The sequence below is a fragment of the Crinia signifera genome, chromosome 7, assembly GCF_055691185.1.
Source record: "Crinia signifera chromosome 7, ASM5569118v1, whole genome shotgun sequence".
In the NCBI taxonomy this organism is placed as follows: domain Eukaryota; kingdom Metazoa; phylum Chordata; class Amphibia; order Anura; family Myobatrachidae; genus Crinia; species Crinia signifera.
Genome location: NC_139223.1, coordinates 61095280 through 61109304, shown reverse-complemented (window position 1 = coordinate 61109304; position 14025 = coordinate 61095280). Strand labels below are relative to the sequence as shown.

Below are 14025 nucleotides of genomic sequence, written 5' to 3'. Positions count from 1 at the left end.
CAGACTACCCTAGTAGTACACTATACAGTATGTATCCCCATCAACCAGCACTTACAGCAGCTCGTTCTCTGCAACAAGAGAGCCATCTGAAAATATACAAAATTGAGTGTGAGCACATCACTGCCCAGGCCTCAGTTCCATCGTACACCCTCAGTGATTGTTGTGAACTGTATGTGAGAATGCCCTGTTACACCTCTGCAAGTGCAGCTGGAGATGTGATAGGTTTGCATATAATTTAGCATAACCCACATATACATAATATGTATCAGCCCCATTGTGCTTAGTACCTCCCCACACAAGGGTATCTAATACATTGGCTTTTTTTATTTTTCTTTGATAGAGAAAGTTAAAAATCTTGACCTCTGCAGAAGTGGCCCAATGAGCTAAAAGATTTTAGTAATTAAAAAAAAAAAGAAGATAGCGATAAATAAAGTAATCTACAAACTAGAAATATATTCTTGACTTCATTATGCACAAAATTCTTTCATATAAAAACTTTTATTTCGGGACATTGGCAGATACAAAATAAAAGAACATATGGGGGGTACCCAATTATCCTTGCTAAATTGGGAGCGAAAGTCTGTTTTTTTGCTATATTTCGCTTTTTAATTGGTCTATCCCATTAATTTGAGCGATAGAAGACACATTTTCTATCAAAAACCACACAGACTCAGTGAAACCTGTGTGTTTTCAGCCACTGTGGTCCTGAAACGGGGCTGCTTTCAAGGATTTTGCTATTTTGGCATTGAAAAGAAGGATGTTTACTATACAAAAACACTAACATTTACAAATACTGCCTACTTGTCATTTCCAACGTTAAAAATGGACCGGTCAATTGCCATGGTAACAATCTATAAAAACCTACTAAATATATATTTTTTTTTTTCAAGTGTGAAAACAGCATGTGCATTGTTTCCCCCCCATTAAGTTCAGACTTTCAAAATACTACTGAAAAGTCAGTCTTAAGAGATCATATCCAGACTGGCGATATGTCTCATTGTTGGCCGCCCGTGGGGGCAGTTCCATGGCTGTTCAATTTCTCCCATGTGAGTCACCAGTTTCTTCATTTCATGGACGTTTAAGGCTGTTCCAATCATCACCTGTTTAAGGAAAGGAGACCGTAACAAAAATTGTATTAACAGTATCACAAACTCTTATGCTGTGTACACACGGTGAGATCCCCTTGCTATTCGACTTAAGATTCGGGTGCTAGGCAATCTTTGCTATCTCCGTACTATTTGTATACAATTCATACAATCTGCATTAGATTTGCACTATATAGTCATTGCTGCCCTGTCTATCTGGGTTTTGATTTATGCTGTCACGGTAGCGCGAATCGGGATCGCAAGGTAAAAAACCTGTGCGATCTTCATTCGATCTGCATACGATCTGCATGCGATTTTGACTATATAGTCAAAATCTAATGTCAAATCTCACCATGTGTACACAGCATTAGGCTAAATGGATAGATTTACTGAGAACATATAACTTATTACCTTTATATATATATATATATATATACACACACACACAGACACATGTTTAACAGGGTATGGGCCATTAGGTTGACCACTGAAGGTTGAAACATGAAAAAGGTCGACAGGCTTTAGGTTGACATGGGGTTTTGTCCCGAATGTCGACCGAATAAGTGCGCTGTGTCCTCTCGCATGGCTCGCGGCGCTCGGCACTCTGTTCTCTCTCCATGCCCTAGTGGATGGTAGGACATGAAAAACCGCCTGTCGCCACATGTCAGTTAAAAGAAAACTTGAAAAAACCCATGTCTATTTATTTAAAGAAAATGATCACCTTTGGTTTCACATACTGTATAGGGGTCTATGTACTAAAACTGGGTACACACTAATGCGATGTCGGGCTGATACTGTATGTCTGTCCCTCAGTGTGTACTGACAATTTGTGGGTGCCTGCAATCACTATTGATGGTGCTAGGTTTGATGTGTTTTGAGCTTGTATTCCATCAAAAGACCTGAAGCTCAAGGGGACAGTACTGTATGCTTCAATTGTGCCTTTTATTAACCCCTTGGGTGGTATGCCCGGTGCCACCGCAGCGGGCTGTCCCGGAAAATTTCCAGGCATACCACAAATATGAAATAGGTGCGCGCCAGTGGTGTCCAGGTGTGCACCACTGGCGCACCACCTCTTGAGCCCCCCGGTCACATCCCCGAGCCCCCCCCCCCAATCACCTGTGCTCCGGCGATCGTACGCCTGAGCTCTTCTAACCCCTGCCGCTCCCCCAGCCTCTAGCCACCAGCCGACTGTCATTTTGCAGCAGTGACGTAGGCGGCAGGCTCGGGGATGTTCGGAGCGGCTCGTGAGCACTCAGGCGCCCAAGTCCTCCCGAGCCGTCGCAAAACATCCCCGAGCCTGCCGCCTGTGTGATGATTGACAGGCGGCTGGGGCAGCGGCAGCTGGGGAGCTCCGACATACTAACGCCGGAGCGAAGGTGAGGGGGGCTCCTAATGATCTGTGGTGGGTTTTGCTGGGGCAGGACAAACCTGCCCTGGTAGGTATGTCCTGCCCCAGCAACACCCACCACTCAAGGGGTTAAAGCTTCTACTTCAGGTCATGGTGATAAGACGTCGGTGTGTATATAGTAGGCAGAACCTAGGGAAGCGCCAGGATTCTCACAATCCATCTTTCTTCTACCTGAAGCTCCTGTAGAAATGGGGTTTCTACCCTAGGAGGTCCTTCCTTTTCTGGCATAAGGAACTAAGTACATCTTCACTTCACTCGCTTGTTACTCATATGACTTCATTCAGCCCTCACCGTTATTTTAAAGAAAAATTCTTTATAGTGTAAAATGACTGCAATTACATGATTGAGTATAGTTATGAAGGTCAGATCAATTTGTGTGACTGTGTTGCATCCCTGTTTTTCCTGTTTTAGGATGCCTGGAGAAAGGGCACAGATCCAAATTCCAGACTGGCGGAGGAAAGATTCTTTTAGATTTTATACTGTAGTTCTAGGTAGCAGCCTAATGACCAGACAGGACACACATTCAGCAGGCACAGCTAGTATAAAGGTCCTTACTCTGGGGAAGAGCCTATGACAGTAATGACTGACTTCATTGCATGTCTGGAAGTTCATAATGCTAACCCTACTGATTCTGTCTCAGTCACAGGTGGTGCTATTAGTTTGATAGAACTTATTCGGGCAGATACATTAAGTGTAGTAAAGTGCTAAAGTGCAAACCAATCAGCTCCTAACTGTATTTTTTTTTCAAACACCGCTGATTGGCTGGTGCATTATCACCTTCCAATTTATCACTTTATCAGGCTTAACCACTTCAGTGTGCTGACGCAGCGGGCTGTCCCAGAAAATTTCCAGGCATACCCCAAATATGAAGGTGTGCGCCAGTGGTGCCTGCAGTGCACCACATGCACATCACCTCTTCGGGCACCCCCCACAGTGGTAGCTCCCCCTCCTGCCACTTCCCCTTGCCCCTCCTCTCTGGGATCGTACGCCAGAGCTCCCATGCCGCCATTAGTTGCAGTGAGCAGACGGCAGGCTCAGGGCTGTTCACCGCGGCTTGGGGGGACTCGGGAACGCTCGGGAGTTCGGGCGCCTGAGTCCCCCCGAGCAGTCGCGAACATTCCCAAGCCTGCCACCTGCTCACTGTCTGCTGTAAATGGCAACTGGGGCAGGGGAGCTCCGGTGTACGACCGCCGGAGTGGAGATGAGGGGCGGGTTTCTGTGGTGGGTTTTGCTTGGGCAGGACGTGTTGGGCACAAAGCTTGCATTCAGCCAAGGCTGATTATTCCCATCCTTGGGACCATGGTATTAAAATCGTTTTTTGCACCTTGGCCCAGCACTTGCTGAAAATGATTTAGGAACTGACTGGCTGGTACTTTATATCACTCCAATGCATTCTACATAGACCACTTATTCTTTAAGTGTGCTGATTGTTATGCTAAATGAATGATGGACAATATTGCTCATACAGATTCTGTGCGCAGGTTACTTAGAGCAAGTTAGGTTGAAGAGACAACGTATTGTACTTACAGATTTCCTGCAAGCCCTTGAGGCAAACATTTGCCTTACTCGGGAGGGCCTGCACATAACTCCCGGGGAGTCACTGAGCATAAAGATGAGTTCTTCTATATCTTGCTGACCAAATGTCCAATTCTTGCTTGTTGGTAAAGAGACTAACTTAACTCTTTCCATAATGGGAGCTGAAAAACAGAAATAGCAAGTTACAGTCCGTTAGGTCACACAGCCCATGTACTTATACAGTGTTACCTACCTGCCATACAAAGCTGTCAAGCTGTCCCTTACAATAATTAATAATTTAGAGTATATTAACTATCATTCGGGAGAAGAACTACTACGCCACCCCAATGTCTCAGACTATTGCCATTTAGACCATTCAGGATTGTAACTACTATGGTAATGTCTCATCTGTTCACCCTGTACCCTTTTACGTGGATTGTGAATTGATTCCCCATTCTGCAGAAATCGACTAACTATACTACCCAGGAAGTACCATTCACAATTGTTTCAAGCTTAAAATTGTTAGTGAAAATCTTGGTACTTGTGTAGTTTCACGGCGCCGTGCTACTTCTGGGTGTACGCTCGCCACGAAATATGTCCAAAAAAGTAACTTAACTCCATGCCAACATGGATAGTTCATACCTCCACTATCCATGTTGGCATGGAGTTGATTTTAAATAGCGTGGCGAGCGTAGCGAGCCACCGAGCCCGCAAGGGGACTCAGACGCACGGCGCCAAGTTTTCAGATTTTCAATGTTGTCATTTAAAATTGCAACAATCTATTGAGCACCACTATTGAGCACCACTTCATACAATGAAACAAACACGACCCTGCAGTCCTTTAAATTCTTCCTTTCAAGACTCCAGAATCTAGATTGCCAAATTGTATGCATAGGTTAAGGCTGTGTGTGCATGGGTTAGCTGTGCTATTGAAGATGCATATTCATTGCAAAGTTTGAAGGCTGACCCATAAAGTTGTAAGTTTTTTTTTATGCATCTTTTCAATTTTGAGGTACAACCCAGTGAAGTGCCTATAATTTCCCTATATCCTATTTACAATGAACTAAGAAGTGACACAAATTTTATTTATGCCCATGGTTCATTAAAAGGTTGTTTTTTTGTGAATACCTTAAAGAGAGAAGTCTTATTACAAAAGGAGGGGTAAAACAAAATTAATAATTTTCTGCTTCTACAAATAATTTACTGAAATGCCTTTAAACTGGTAAAAACGAGAAGCAAAATCAATCCCGCTTTTAGTATCATCACACGTACCGTTTTCATCAATGGTAAAATCAAAGCCGTTTTTCTTGAATATTTCTAGGTTGTCCATCAGAACAATTTCACTGACAGCAGTTAAGTTCAGTTTCTGAGGCCTGGGATAACAGTGCGATAAAAATAAGGGAAGTTTTTCAAGAGACAGCAACTACTGTATGTTCAAACGAGCAAAACTAAAAACAACATTGTATAGCCCCCTGCATCTCTCCCTAACCAGGACACATGTTGAGATCCGATTGGTAGGAGACTCCTTTTAAATTCTTTACTACCAACATAAGTTTGTCCATTGCGATGGTGACACCCCCTTTCCATCTCTGTTCCCCTATTTTCCTGGTTAGTATGATAAGTATGTTGCAAAAACTGTACATGTTATGTTTTTCATTATGCATACAAAAATGTGTAAAAAAAAAAAACAATAAAAGTTAACGGGGCGCAGTCTAAACAGGAGAGGGGGAAAAGACAGTATTAACTAACCAGCTTTTCCATCAAATTATAGCAAGTACTTCACCTGTACTATTTAAATCAGGGGTAGCTAACTCCAGTCCTCTAGAGCTACCAACATGTTTTCCAGATCACCTAGCAGGCGCACAGGTGCACTCTTTACTCACTAACAAATCACAAAAGATCCACAGGTAGAGATAATTACTTAACTTGTGATTCTGTGAGGAGACCTGGAAAACGTGAACTCTTGGTAGCTCTCATGGGATGGAGTTGGCTATCCCTGCTTTAAATGGTTTCCCCCCCAAGGAAAAAGTTTGTTACAGAGAATTGCCTGGTCCTACTAAACTCACCCCTGCAGACTACCCTGCATCCACTATAGTTTTGCTACTGGAATTTGGTTTTGTTGTTGTTTATACTGTTGTGTGCTGATACACCTAGCCTCAATACACCATGTGGATTGAGTGTACTGCACCTAGTGGGGTTGCATAGAGACCTTCAGATATAATGTTTGAGCTGCATCTATGGTGTGAATAAAACACATTCTGTACCAGAGAGGACAGGCTGCGACTTCAATGACAAATAGTTTTACATATGTACAAAAGTCGCAGACAAAGCACATAGGAACTTGGCGTGCTGCCGCCATGTCATAGCACTGCTCACAAATGTGTCAGTATAAAACATTGCTGCAGTTGCATCAAACAGCCCCTCTCAAAGCCCAGGTCCAGACTCAGTCGCATCTTAAATTAATCAGTGCAGTCTTATGAAGCAGTTTTGTTGCATTGCCTTGCAATTAAAATGAGCAAAAGCATGCAAAAAAACCTTGAAAACATACTTGATACAGAGAAAGGATGCTTGATGCTACCATTGACAATAGTTTACAAGGACACACCTGTATATCCAATATGTATTTATTGGTTATTGGCAAAACACGTCTTAACCATAGAAGGGACTATATGCATTACATATACACATAATGGCGCAAGTTGGAGACCCAGAGAGTCTGCAAGTTTTCCACTTACATGATAAGCCTCTGTCCTTGTAGAACGGTGTTCTGTTGTAACATCTCAAAGTTATACTTCTCATCAGTTGCATGCTGGTCAATAATGAAGAGGTCAGAATCCAATTTAGTTATTATGAAACCCAGATTAAACTGACCAATAATTTCCATTTCTGCAAACATGTCTTTGCTGTAAGTCAGAGAAGAGAAAATGATGGTGCTATATTTATATGTATACACTGTACCCTTATTTAAATGTATGTGCATATACAGCAGGCATTCTCAAGCACGGTCCTCAAGGCTCACCAACAGTGCAGGTTTTGTAGATATCCAGGCTTGAGCACAGGTGACTTAATTAGTACCTGAGTGATTCTGATTAAAACATCTGTGCTGAAGCCTGGATATCACTAAAACCTGCACTGTTGGTGTGCCTTGAGGACCGTGGTTGGGAATGCCTGATATACAGTATACTCAGGGCTATTTTTCTGCAGGCTCCAGCAGGAACTGAGGCCCTTATTCTAGTTCACTCTTTCTGACAAAATATTTCTTAGATGGACAAAACCATGTGCACTGCAGGTGAGGCAGGTGTAAAACCCCACCCAAATCTAATTATCTCTGCACAAGTAACTACTTGTGCAGAGATAATTAGATTTGGGTGGGGTTTTACACCTGCCCCCCTGCAGTGCACATGGTTTTGTCCATCTAAGAAATATTTTGTCAGAAAGAGTGAACTAGAATAAGGGCCTCAGTTCCTGCTGGAGCCTGCAGAAAAATAGCCCTGAGTATACTGCCTTGGATTTTTTGGTACACTGATAGTTCACTGCAATAATTTAGTATAAAATGAAAGCACTTTTACGTTCCATACAATTTTAGTGGAAGCTGATCTTTGCTGTCGTGCCTTTTCTCCAGCAATTCAGAACACCATGCTGGAGATATTCTACCATACAAGGCTATATTTCTATAATATGCTATTCCAACATCACCATACCTACTCACTGGCATTTATTTAGCTCCACTTAAAGAGGTTCTCTCTCAGTAGTGGCTAACCCCGCCTCCCCAGTAGTATTACAGTATGGGTTCACAACATCTCGACTACAAGATTTTACCATAAGGAGCCACAAATAGTTGTTGTGGAGGGGGAGTTGGGGTGAGGGTCTCACCCAAAAAATAATAATAGAGGGGCACTATTGACAACGATTTATTCAAATTGTATTTGTCACTTAACCATAGCGCTTGATTGCAATGTAAATAATTAACAAACAAATTGTTTATACACCTATCTAGTTATATTTGAGGGGAGTAGTCTATGAGAAAGGAAGCATCACCGTATCCAGGAAGGACATGAATACATTATCTAGTTTATACATAGAAACATAGAATTTGACGGCAGATAAGAACCACTTGGCCCATCTAGTCTGCCCCTTTTTTAATCATGTTACCTCAAACCATATTTGATCCTTATTTTTTTGTAAGGATATCAATATGCCTATCCCAAGCATGTTTAAATTGTACTACTGTATTTGCGTCTACCACCTCTGATGGGAGGCTATTCCACTTATCCACTACCCTTTCTGTGAAGTAATTCTTCCTCACATTTCCCCGGAATCTTTCTCCCTCTAGTTTCAGTGCATGTCCTCGTGTTCTGTTGCTCCTCTTCCTGTGAAGAATGTCTCCCACCTGTACCTTGTTAAAACCCTTGATATATTTGAAAGTTTCTATCTGAAATACCAATCAGTAGACTGGAAATAGGGCATTTGGTGACTATTCAGAGTCAGACAGAACAGGAAAGAAACAAATCTTTTCCAAATACCAAGAAATTACCATCATTCCTTTTGGAGGGAAGCCTCGACCCAGTCCATGCGGAAAACCAAAATATAAATTTGTAAACAAAGAGATTAAAAAGAAGGAAGGCCATCCTGTATGAGTACAGGTTGAGTATCTTTTATGCAAATTATTCCAAAACCATAGTTTCCAGAACATATTTTTTGTTGTTGCTAAAAACCTACTTGGTACATCTGTAACTGGCACTGCTGGGGACAGGATATAAAACTGGCACTACTGTGTACATCTGTAACTGGCACTACTGGGCACAACTGTAACTGGCACTGCTGGATATATGACATGTAACTGGCACTACCGGGGACATGACATGTAACTGGCACTACCGGGGACATGATATGTAACTGGCACTACCGGGGGACATGATATGTAACTGGCACTACCGGGGGACATGATATGTAACTGGCACTACCGGGGACATGATATGTATCTGGCACTACCGGGGACATGATATGTATCTGGCACTACCGGGGACATGATATGTATCTGGCACTACTGGGGACATGATATGTATCTGGCACTACTGGGGACATGATATGTAACTGGCACTATTGGGGACATGCCATGTAACTGGCACTACCGGGGACATGCCATGTAACTGGCACTACCGGGGACATGCCATGTAACTGGCACTACCGGGGACATGCCATGTAACTGGCACTACCGGGGACATGCCATGTAACTGGCACTACCGGGGGACATGCCATGTAACTGGCACTACCGGGGACATGACATGTAACAGGCACTACCGGGGGACATGACATGTAACTGGCACTATTGGGGACATGATATGTAACTGGCACTACTGGGGACATGATATGTAACTGGCACTAAATATGTGTAAGAATATGATTGCTTGGCATTCAAATTTAGTGTTTGAGATTATACACAAACTTTGTTTCATGTTTTAAAACCTTGTTTCATGCACAAATAAAATGTGTGTGTATTCCATGTGTTTCTACAACATAAATGCAAGATACCTCATTCAAATATAAAAATATTCCAAAATATGGAATAATCTGTTATCCAAAATGTTTCTGGTACCGAGCATTTACGATAAGGGATACTCCACCTGTATTGCTAAATACATTTGCGTTCTAAACCGAGATTATTTAGAAAAGTTTCCAATAGCCACAGTAGGTCAGTTTTAAAGTTAGGTCAAATATTTCGAAAACTTTCTGTTCAGGAGTAAGGCAGACGCATTGCACGTATAAGGCAGACGAGTGAGTATTTGCATAGTCCTGAACGAGACGCCAGAACTATTCCATAAGGAGATAATCCCACATGTAGAAAAGAAGCCTCCATTTGCCCACATTTTAGACAATCCCCAGGGTCCAAGAGGCATGGTACGATGAAGATGAGGAGACAAATAACAACACTCGTATATCTCCCTATAGGAGCTGGCACAATGGTATTTCTCCCTATAGTAGATGGTTGTCAAAACCTTACAGGAATAGATGAAACAAATGTTCTAAAGAGAAGATAGGGAACATCCAATTAGACAGTCCTGTAGCAATCTCAGAAAAATCAAAAGTAGTATGTAGGAAGCAATAAAATAAGGAACTCATTTCACTACTTGGAAATGGACGACTTAGTAAGGAGTCTAGACTGTTTGACAAGTCAGCAAAAGAAAAGGAAGCAAAAACTGAGTAGGAGTAAAGAAGGACCAAGAAATGGTAAATGTATGGGTGGAGTGTAACTCAAACTAAGCTAGCACCTGGACACTGTCAAAGTTTGGAGATGAGAAAAATAGAACAAAAAGAGTAAGACCCGTAGTTGCCCAAAAGGAGGATATGAGGCAACACTAACTTGAAAGGCAGGATTAGAGAGGAACGGGGGAATCCGAGTATCAGAGAGCGCGACTTTTATTAAAAGACGCAGACAAACCGTCCAGGCAGACATCACCATCAAGGATTATCCAAATAAACTTGGGAAAGTGTGGACTGAGCTGAGTGGAGAAAGGGGACAAGACCTATTGCAAGAATAGAAAAAGAGCGAATAATGCAGTCACGTATACAAAAAAGTAGTATCATAAATATGGCTAAAGACTTATCCTATTTACTATGAAAGTGGAGATTATCAAATAGAAATTGTAGGGCATGAGGAGGGTTTCATATATAAAGGAGTAGGTCATTTGAAAGAGTGGTGACCTTTACCTATCAAATGTTATTCCATGGATAGAAATTTAAGAATACAGCAGACTAAGATGAGGGTCAAGAACCAAGTTAAAAAGTAACAACCCTGGGTGTAAGAGGGGGTTGTTCTTAAAATAAACAAAAAATGTACTATATATAAACACCGGAATTAAACAACAAATAAAGTACCTGATCTCTTTGTTAAGCTCAGCTTCTGCTGCCTGATTTTCCCCCGGACTGATCTTTGCTCGGAACCTCCGGAACTTTTCCAATTCCTCCTTCTTCTGCCTTTGCTGCTTTAATTTTTCCAACTGCTTAGCCAGGCGACACATCGAGAAGTTTAATGGCACCGTTTTCTTGACAAGTTTGACAGGTGTATCTACTGTACCGGGTAGTAACTGTCCATCTGTCGGCTTTTCTTCCCGTGTTTTAAACCGCTTACAACGTGGAGCCGGATCACTGTTTAGAATTCCATTTATGTCAGGATGTTCAGATTCCACCTCCGTTTCTATATATGGAGGATCGAAAGCCTTAAAGGACTCCACTTCATCAGTTTTCATCAATGTGTCTGGCGAGCTTGTGATACTTTCACTACTGATGCGGCTGGAGAAGTCTGGAGTGCCAAAACAGTCTGATGCTGTAATGTCTGAGGTGGTAACCGTACCCCTGCCAGAATCACAGTCATTTTCCACATGAATATCATCACCGTAGTCCTGTGTTCCAGGCTCTTCTGCTTCACCACTTACATTTAACACAGTTTTAGATTGTAGAACTTTTGGTGAAAGGTTAAAGTATGACTGGAGTTTCCTTTGACTGGGGGAAGAGCTCTGCGTTCGGTCAGTCTGTGTATGCGGGGAGCTGCCTGCAGTCCTCTGGCTGATGGAGTAGGCCTCTCGCAGTCTAAATACAGAAAGTGCCCCCCTGTCCAATATATTGGGTTGTTCTAAGTTGTTAGGACCATCTGATGCTTCTGCACTTAATTTTCTGACATAACCTACAGTAAATAAAGATAAATGATGCTTTAGACAGGCATATATCTAGATTTGTCACAATACCAAGGTACAACTTTACTAAATCTGCTGTCATTCATAGCAATACGTATCTGACTTCTGCTTAACAGAATGCACACGCCTGGTTGTTACTGCAGATTTGTATTATCCAATGTTGCTATGAAGTTACTGCTCATATTGCAGCGCAAAGTGTACGAAGTAAGGTACATGTAATGTGTGTACAGACGGTAAGATATGGCTTCCGATGTTGCCGATATAGTGAACATCAGAAGCCATATCGCAGCGCAAAATCGGCAGTGAAATAGAGAGGGCAGGCAAGACTAGATAGTGCAGATCTGCACTATATAGTCTAAATTGTGCCCCGCCATGCGATGCGAGTCCTGATGCGATCTCGCGTAGCACGGCATATCGCCCCGTGTGTACACACCATAAGGCTCTATATACACACATCTATAACAATTCACATCAGTTAAGGTGCCCATACGCAGCAGTGTAGAGCCAGCCGATCTCCCTTGAGATGCCCCAGGACCTTTCGGGCAGCAGGATCGCATGAGATATATCGCATGCGATTCCAGCAAGTGCCGCCGGAAGCTGTCTGATCAGACAGATCCTATGTGAAGCACTTGTCCTCTAGGGGCTCAGATCCGATGGACATGGGACCGCGCCTCAGATGGGAGCGGATCAAAAACAAATGCGATTTGCCAGATTTCTCGGGCCTATCCATCGGAATTGTGTGAAATTGGGCCAAATCACACTAATGTATGGACACCTTTACCTATTATCTACACAGGTTCGCTTCTCAAGGCAGAGATTTGATGGTAGGTGATTGCTAATTTTCGGCTCCATACAAGAATCTATGTTGCATGCATGTATATATATTGTGAAATTAATCAAAGCTGCCATTCCACAAAAGTAGCAGATCATCTCTGTATCTTCTAAAACACATATGATCAGGTCACGAACATCACGATTAAAGAAGACATTTTTTTTCTATGGCGGTGAGTGAAAAAGATTTTTTTCTTTACTTGTGATGTTTGTGGCAGGATCATATTTTTAAAGGGGTGTACAAACTGTGGCAAGGCATGATGGGACTTGTAGTTTCACAACAGCTGGAGGGCCATAGTTTAGACAAGCCTGAGCTAAGTGATACCAGTTAATTAAGACAATGCTCACTGGCTCAAATCTATTAAGTCCCATAAACGCTAGGTGACCCTGAATAATATTGCTCATAAAGACTGAAAGATATCGGTAAACGATATTGTTCAGTGACATCACCTGCCGACACTGAACATACAGGTCTTCGGCTGTATAGCCAAAATTGCTTTGCATGTTCAGTCGATGGAGGGGGTCATTAACGATGTGTGAGTGCATGCTTTGTTAACATTGAGCATACACACTACCGGTTTTTAAAAGATAAACCCCACGTTTCAGACGTGATCGCTATGGCTTAAATTTACAAAGCAGACGATTGTTGAAAGATGGCGCGTGTGTACGGATTGCAGCACACATGCGCAAGCCCAAACAGCAACAAAATCTAGCGTTAACTGTTCACAAATTAATTGACAGGAAGTCCCCGTTTTTTGGGAGTTTACTGGCTGTTTTCTTGGAGTTTCAGGAAAAACGATAGCGCTCTCAAGTGTTTTCAGGGAAGGTCTGGGACATCAGCTCTAGCCTCGATCAGCCTGTTTCTATCAAACAGTCAGAGTAGGTTCTAGGTTACACACAGACAGCAACCAATGACAAAATCATTAGATGGTGAGTGCGCTTCGATTGGATTTGCAGCAGTCTTGGAGATGTCCCAGATTTAGGTTGTATACTGGAATTTGCTTTCCTAGGTTAGTTGCAGACTGTTTATACTGATAGAGAATATAATATATATATATATATATATTTATTTATTTTTATACGGGGTGCAGTCAAGTTAATTCACAGGACCTGTCCTCCAAATACAACACTGTTAGCTGCTAACCGATCTCTCTCTCTTCTCCTTACAGGCTCAGCTGTCAATTAGAGGGGCGTCATCAGGGGATTCTCTACAGTCTGCTAATGGCTAACTCCAAGGGGAGGAAACAGAGGAAGTCATGGAATCTGCTCCACTCAGCTCAGCATGAGGTGAGCTTACACATAGTGCGGCACTCGATTCTCACTGCTCTGTTACCTCAGGAGACTCTTCACCCTAGGCCTAAATCACTCCGCCTCTCTCCTCAGACACAGATCACACACACTGCTATGTATAACTCCGCCCCTCAATAATCCCTCTGTGAGGGATACCTGTATATCCCTATGAATTTCAGTGTTATATGCACAGTGATGCCCCATA

General features: G+C 42.5%; 1 protein-coding gene across 1 annotated transcript in view; it reads right to left on the bottom strand.

Annotated features, from left to right (window-relative positions):
* Nucleotides 1-479: 479 nt before the first annotated feature.
* Nucleotides 480-14025, bottom strand: part of PMS2 (PMS1 homolog 2, mismatch repair system component) — a 49338-nt gene continuing 35792 nt past the window's right edge. Inside the window, exons 11-15 of the mRNA XM_083153200.1 lie at nucleotides 10885-11689; nucleotides 6744-6911; nucleotides 5281-5381; nucleotides 4021-4190; nucleotides 480-1100 (exon numbers count right to left, since the gene is read on the bottom strand). Of these exons, the coding sequence (XP_083009326.1) occupies nucleotides 963-1100; nucleotides 4021-4190; nucleotides 5281-5381; nucleotides 6744-6911; nucleotides 10885-11689 (1382 nt within the window). The 3' untranslated portion in view covers nucleotides 480-962. The remainder of the gene's footprint in view (nucleotides 1101-4020; nucleotides 4191-5280; nucleotides 5382-6743; nucleotides 6912-10884; nucleotides 11690-14025) is intronic.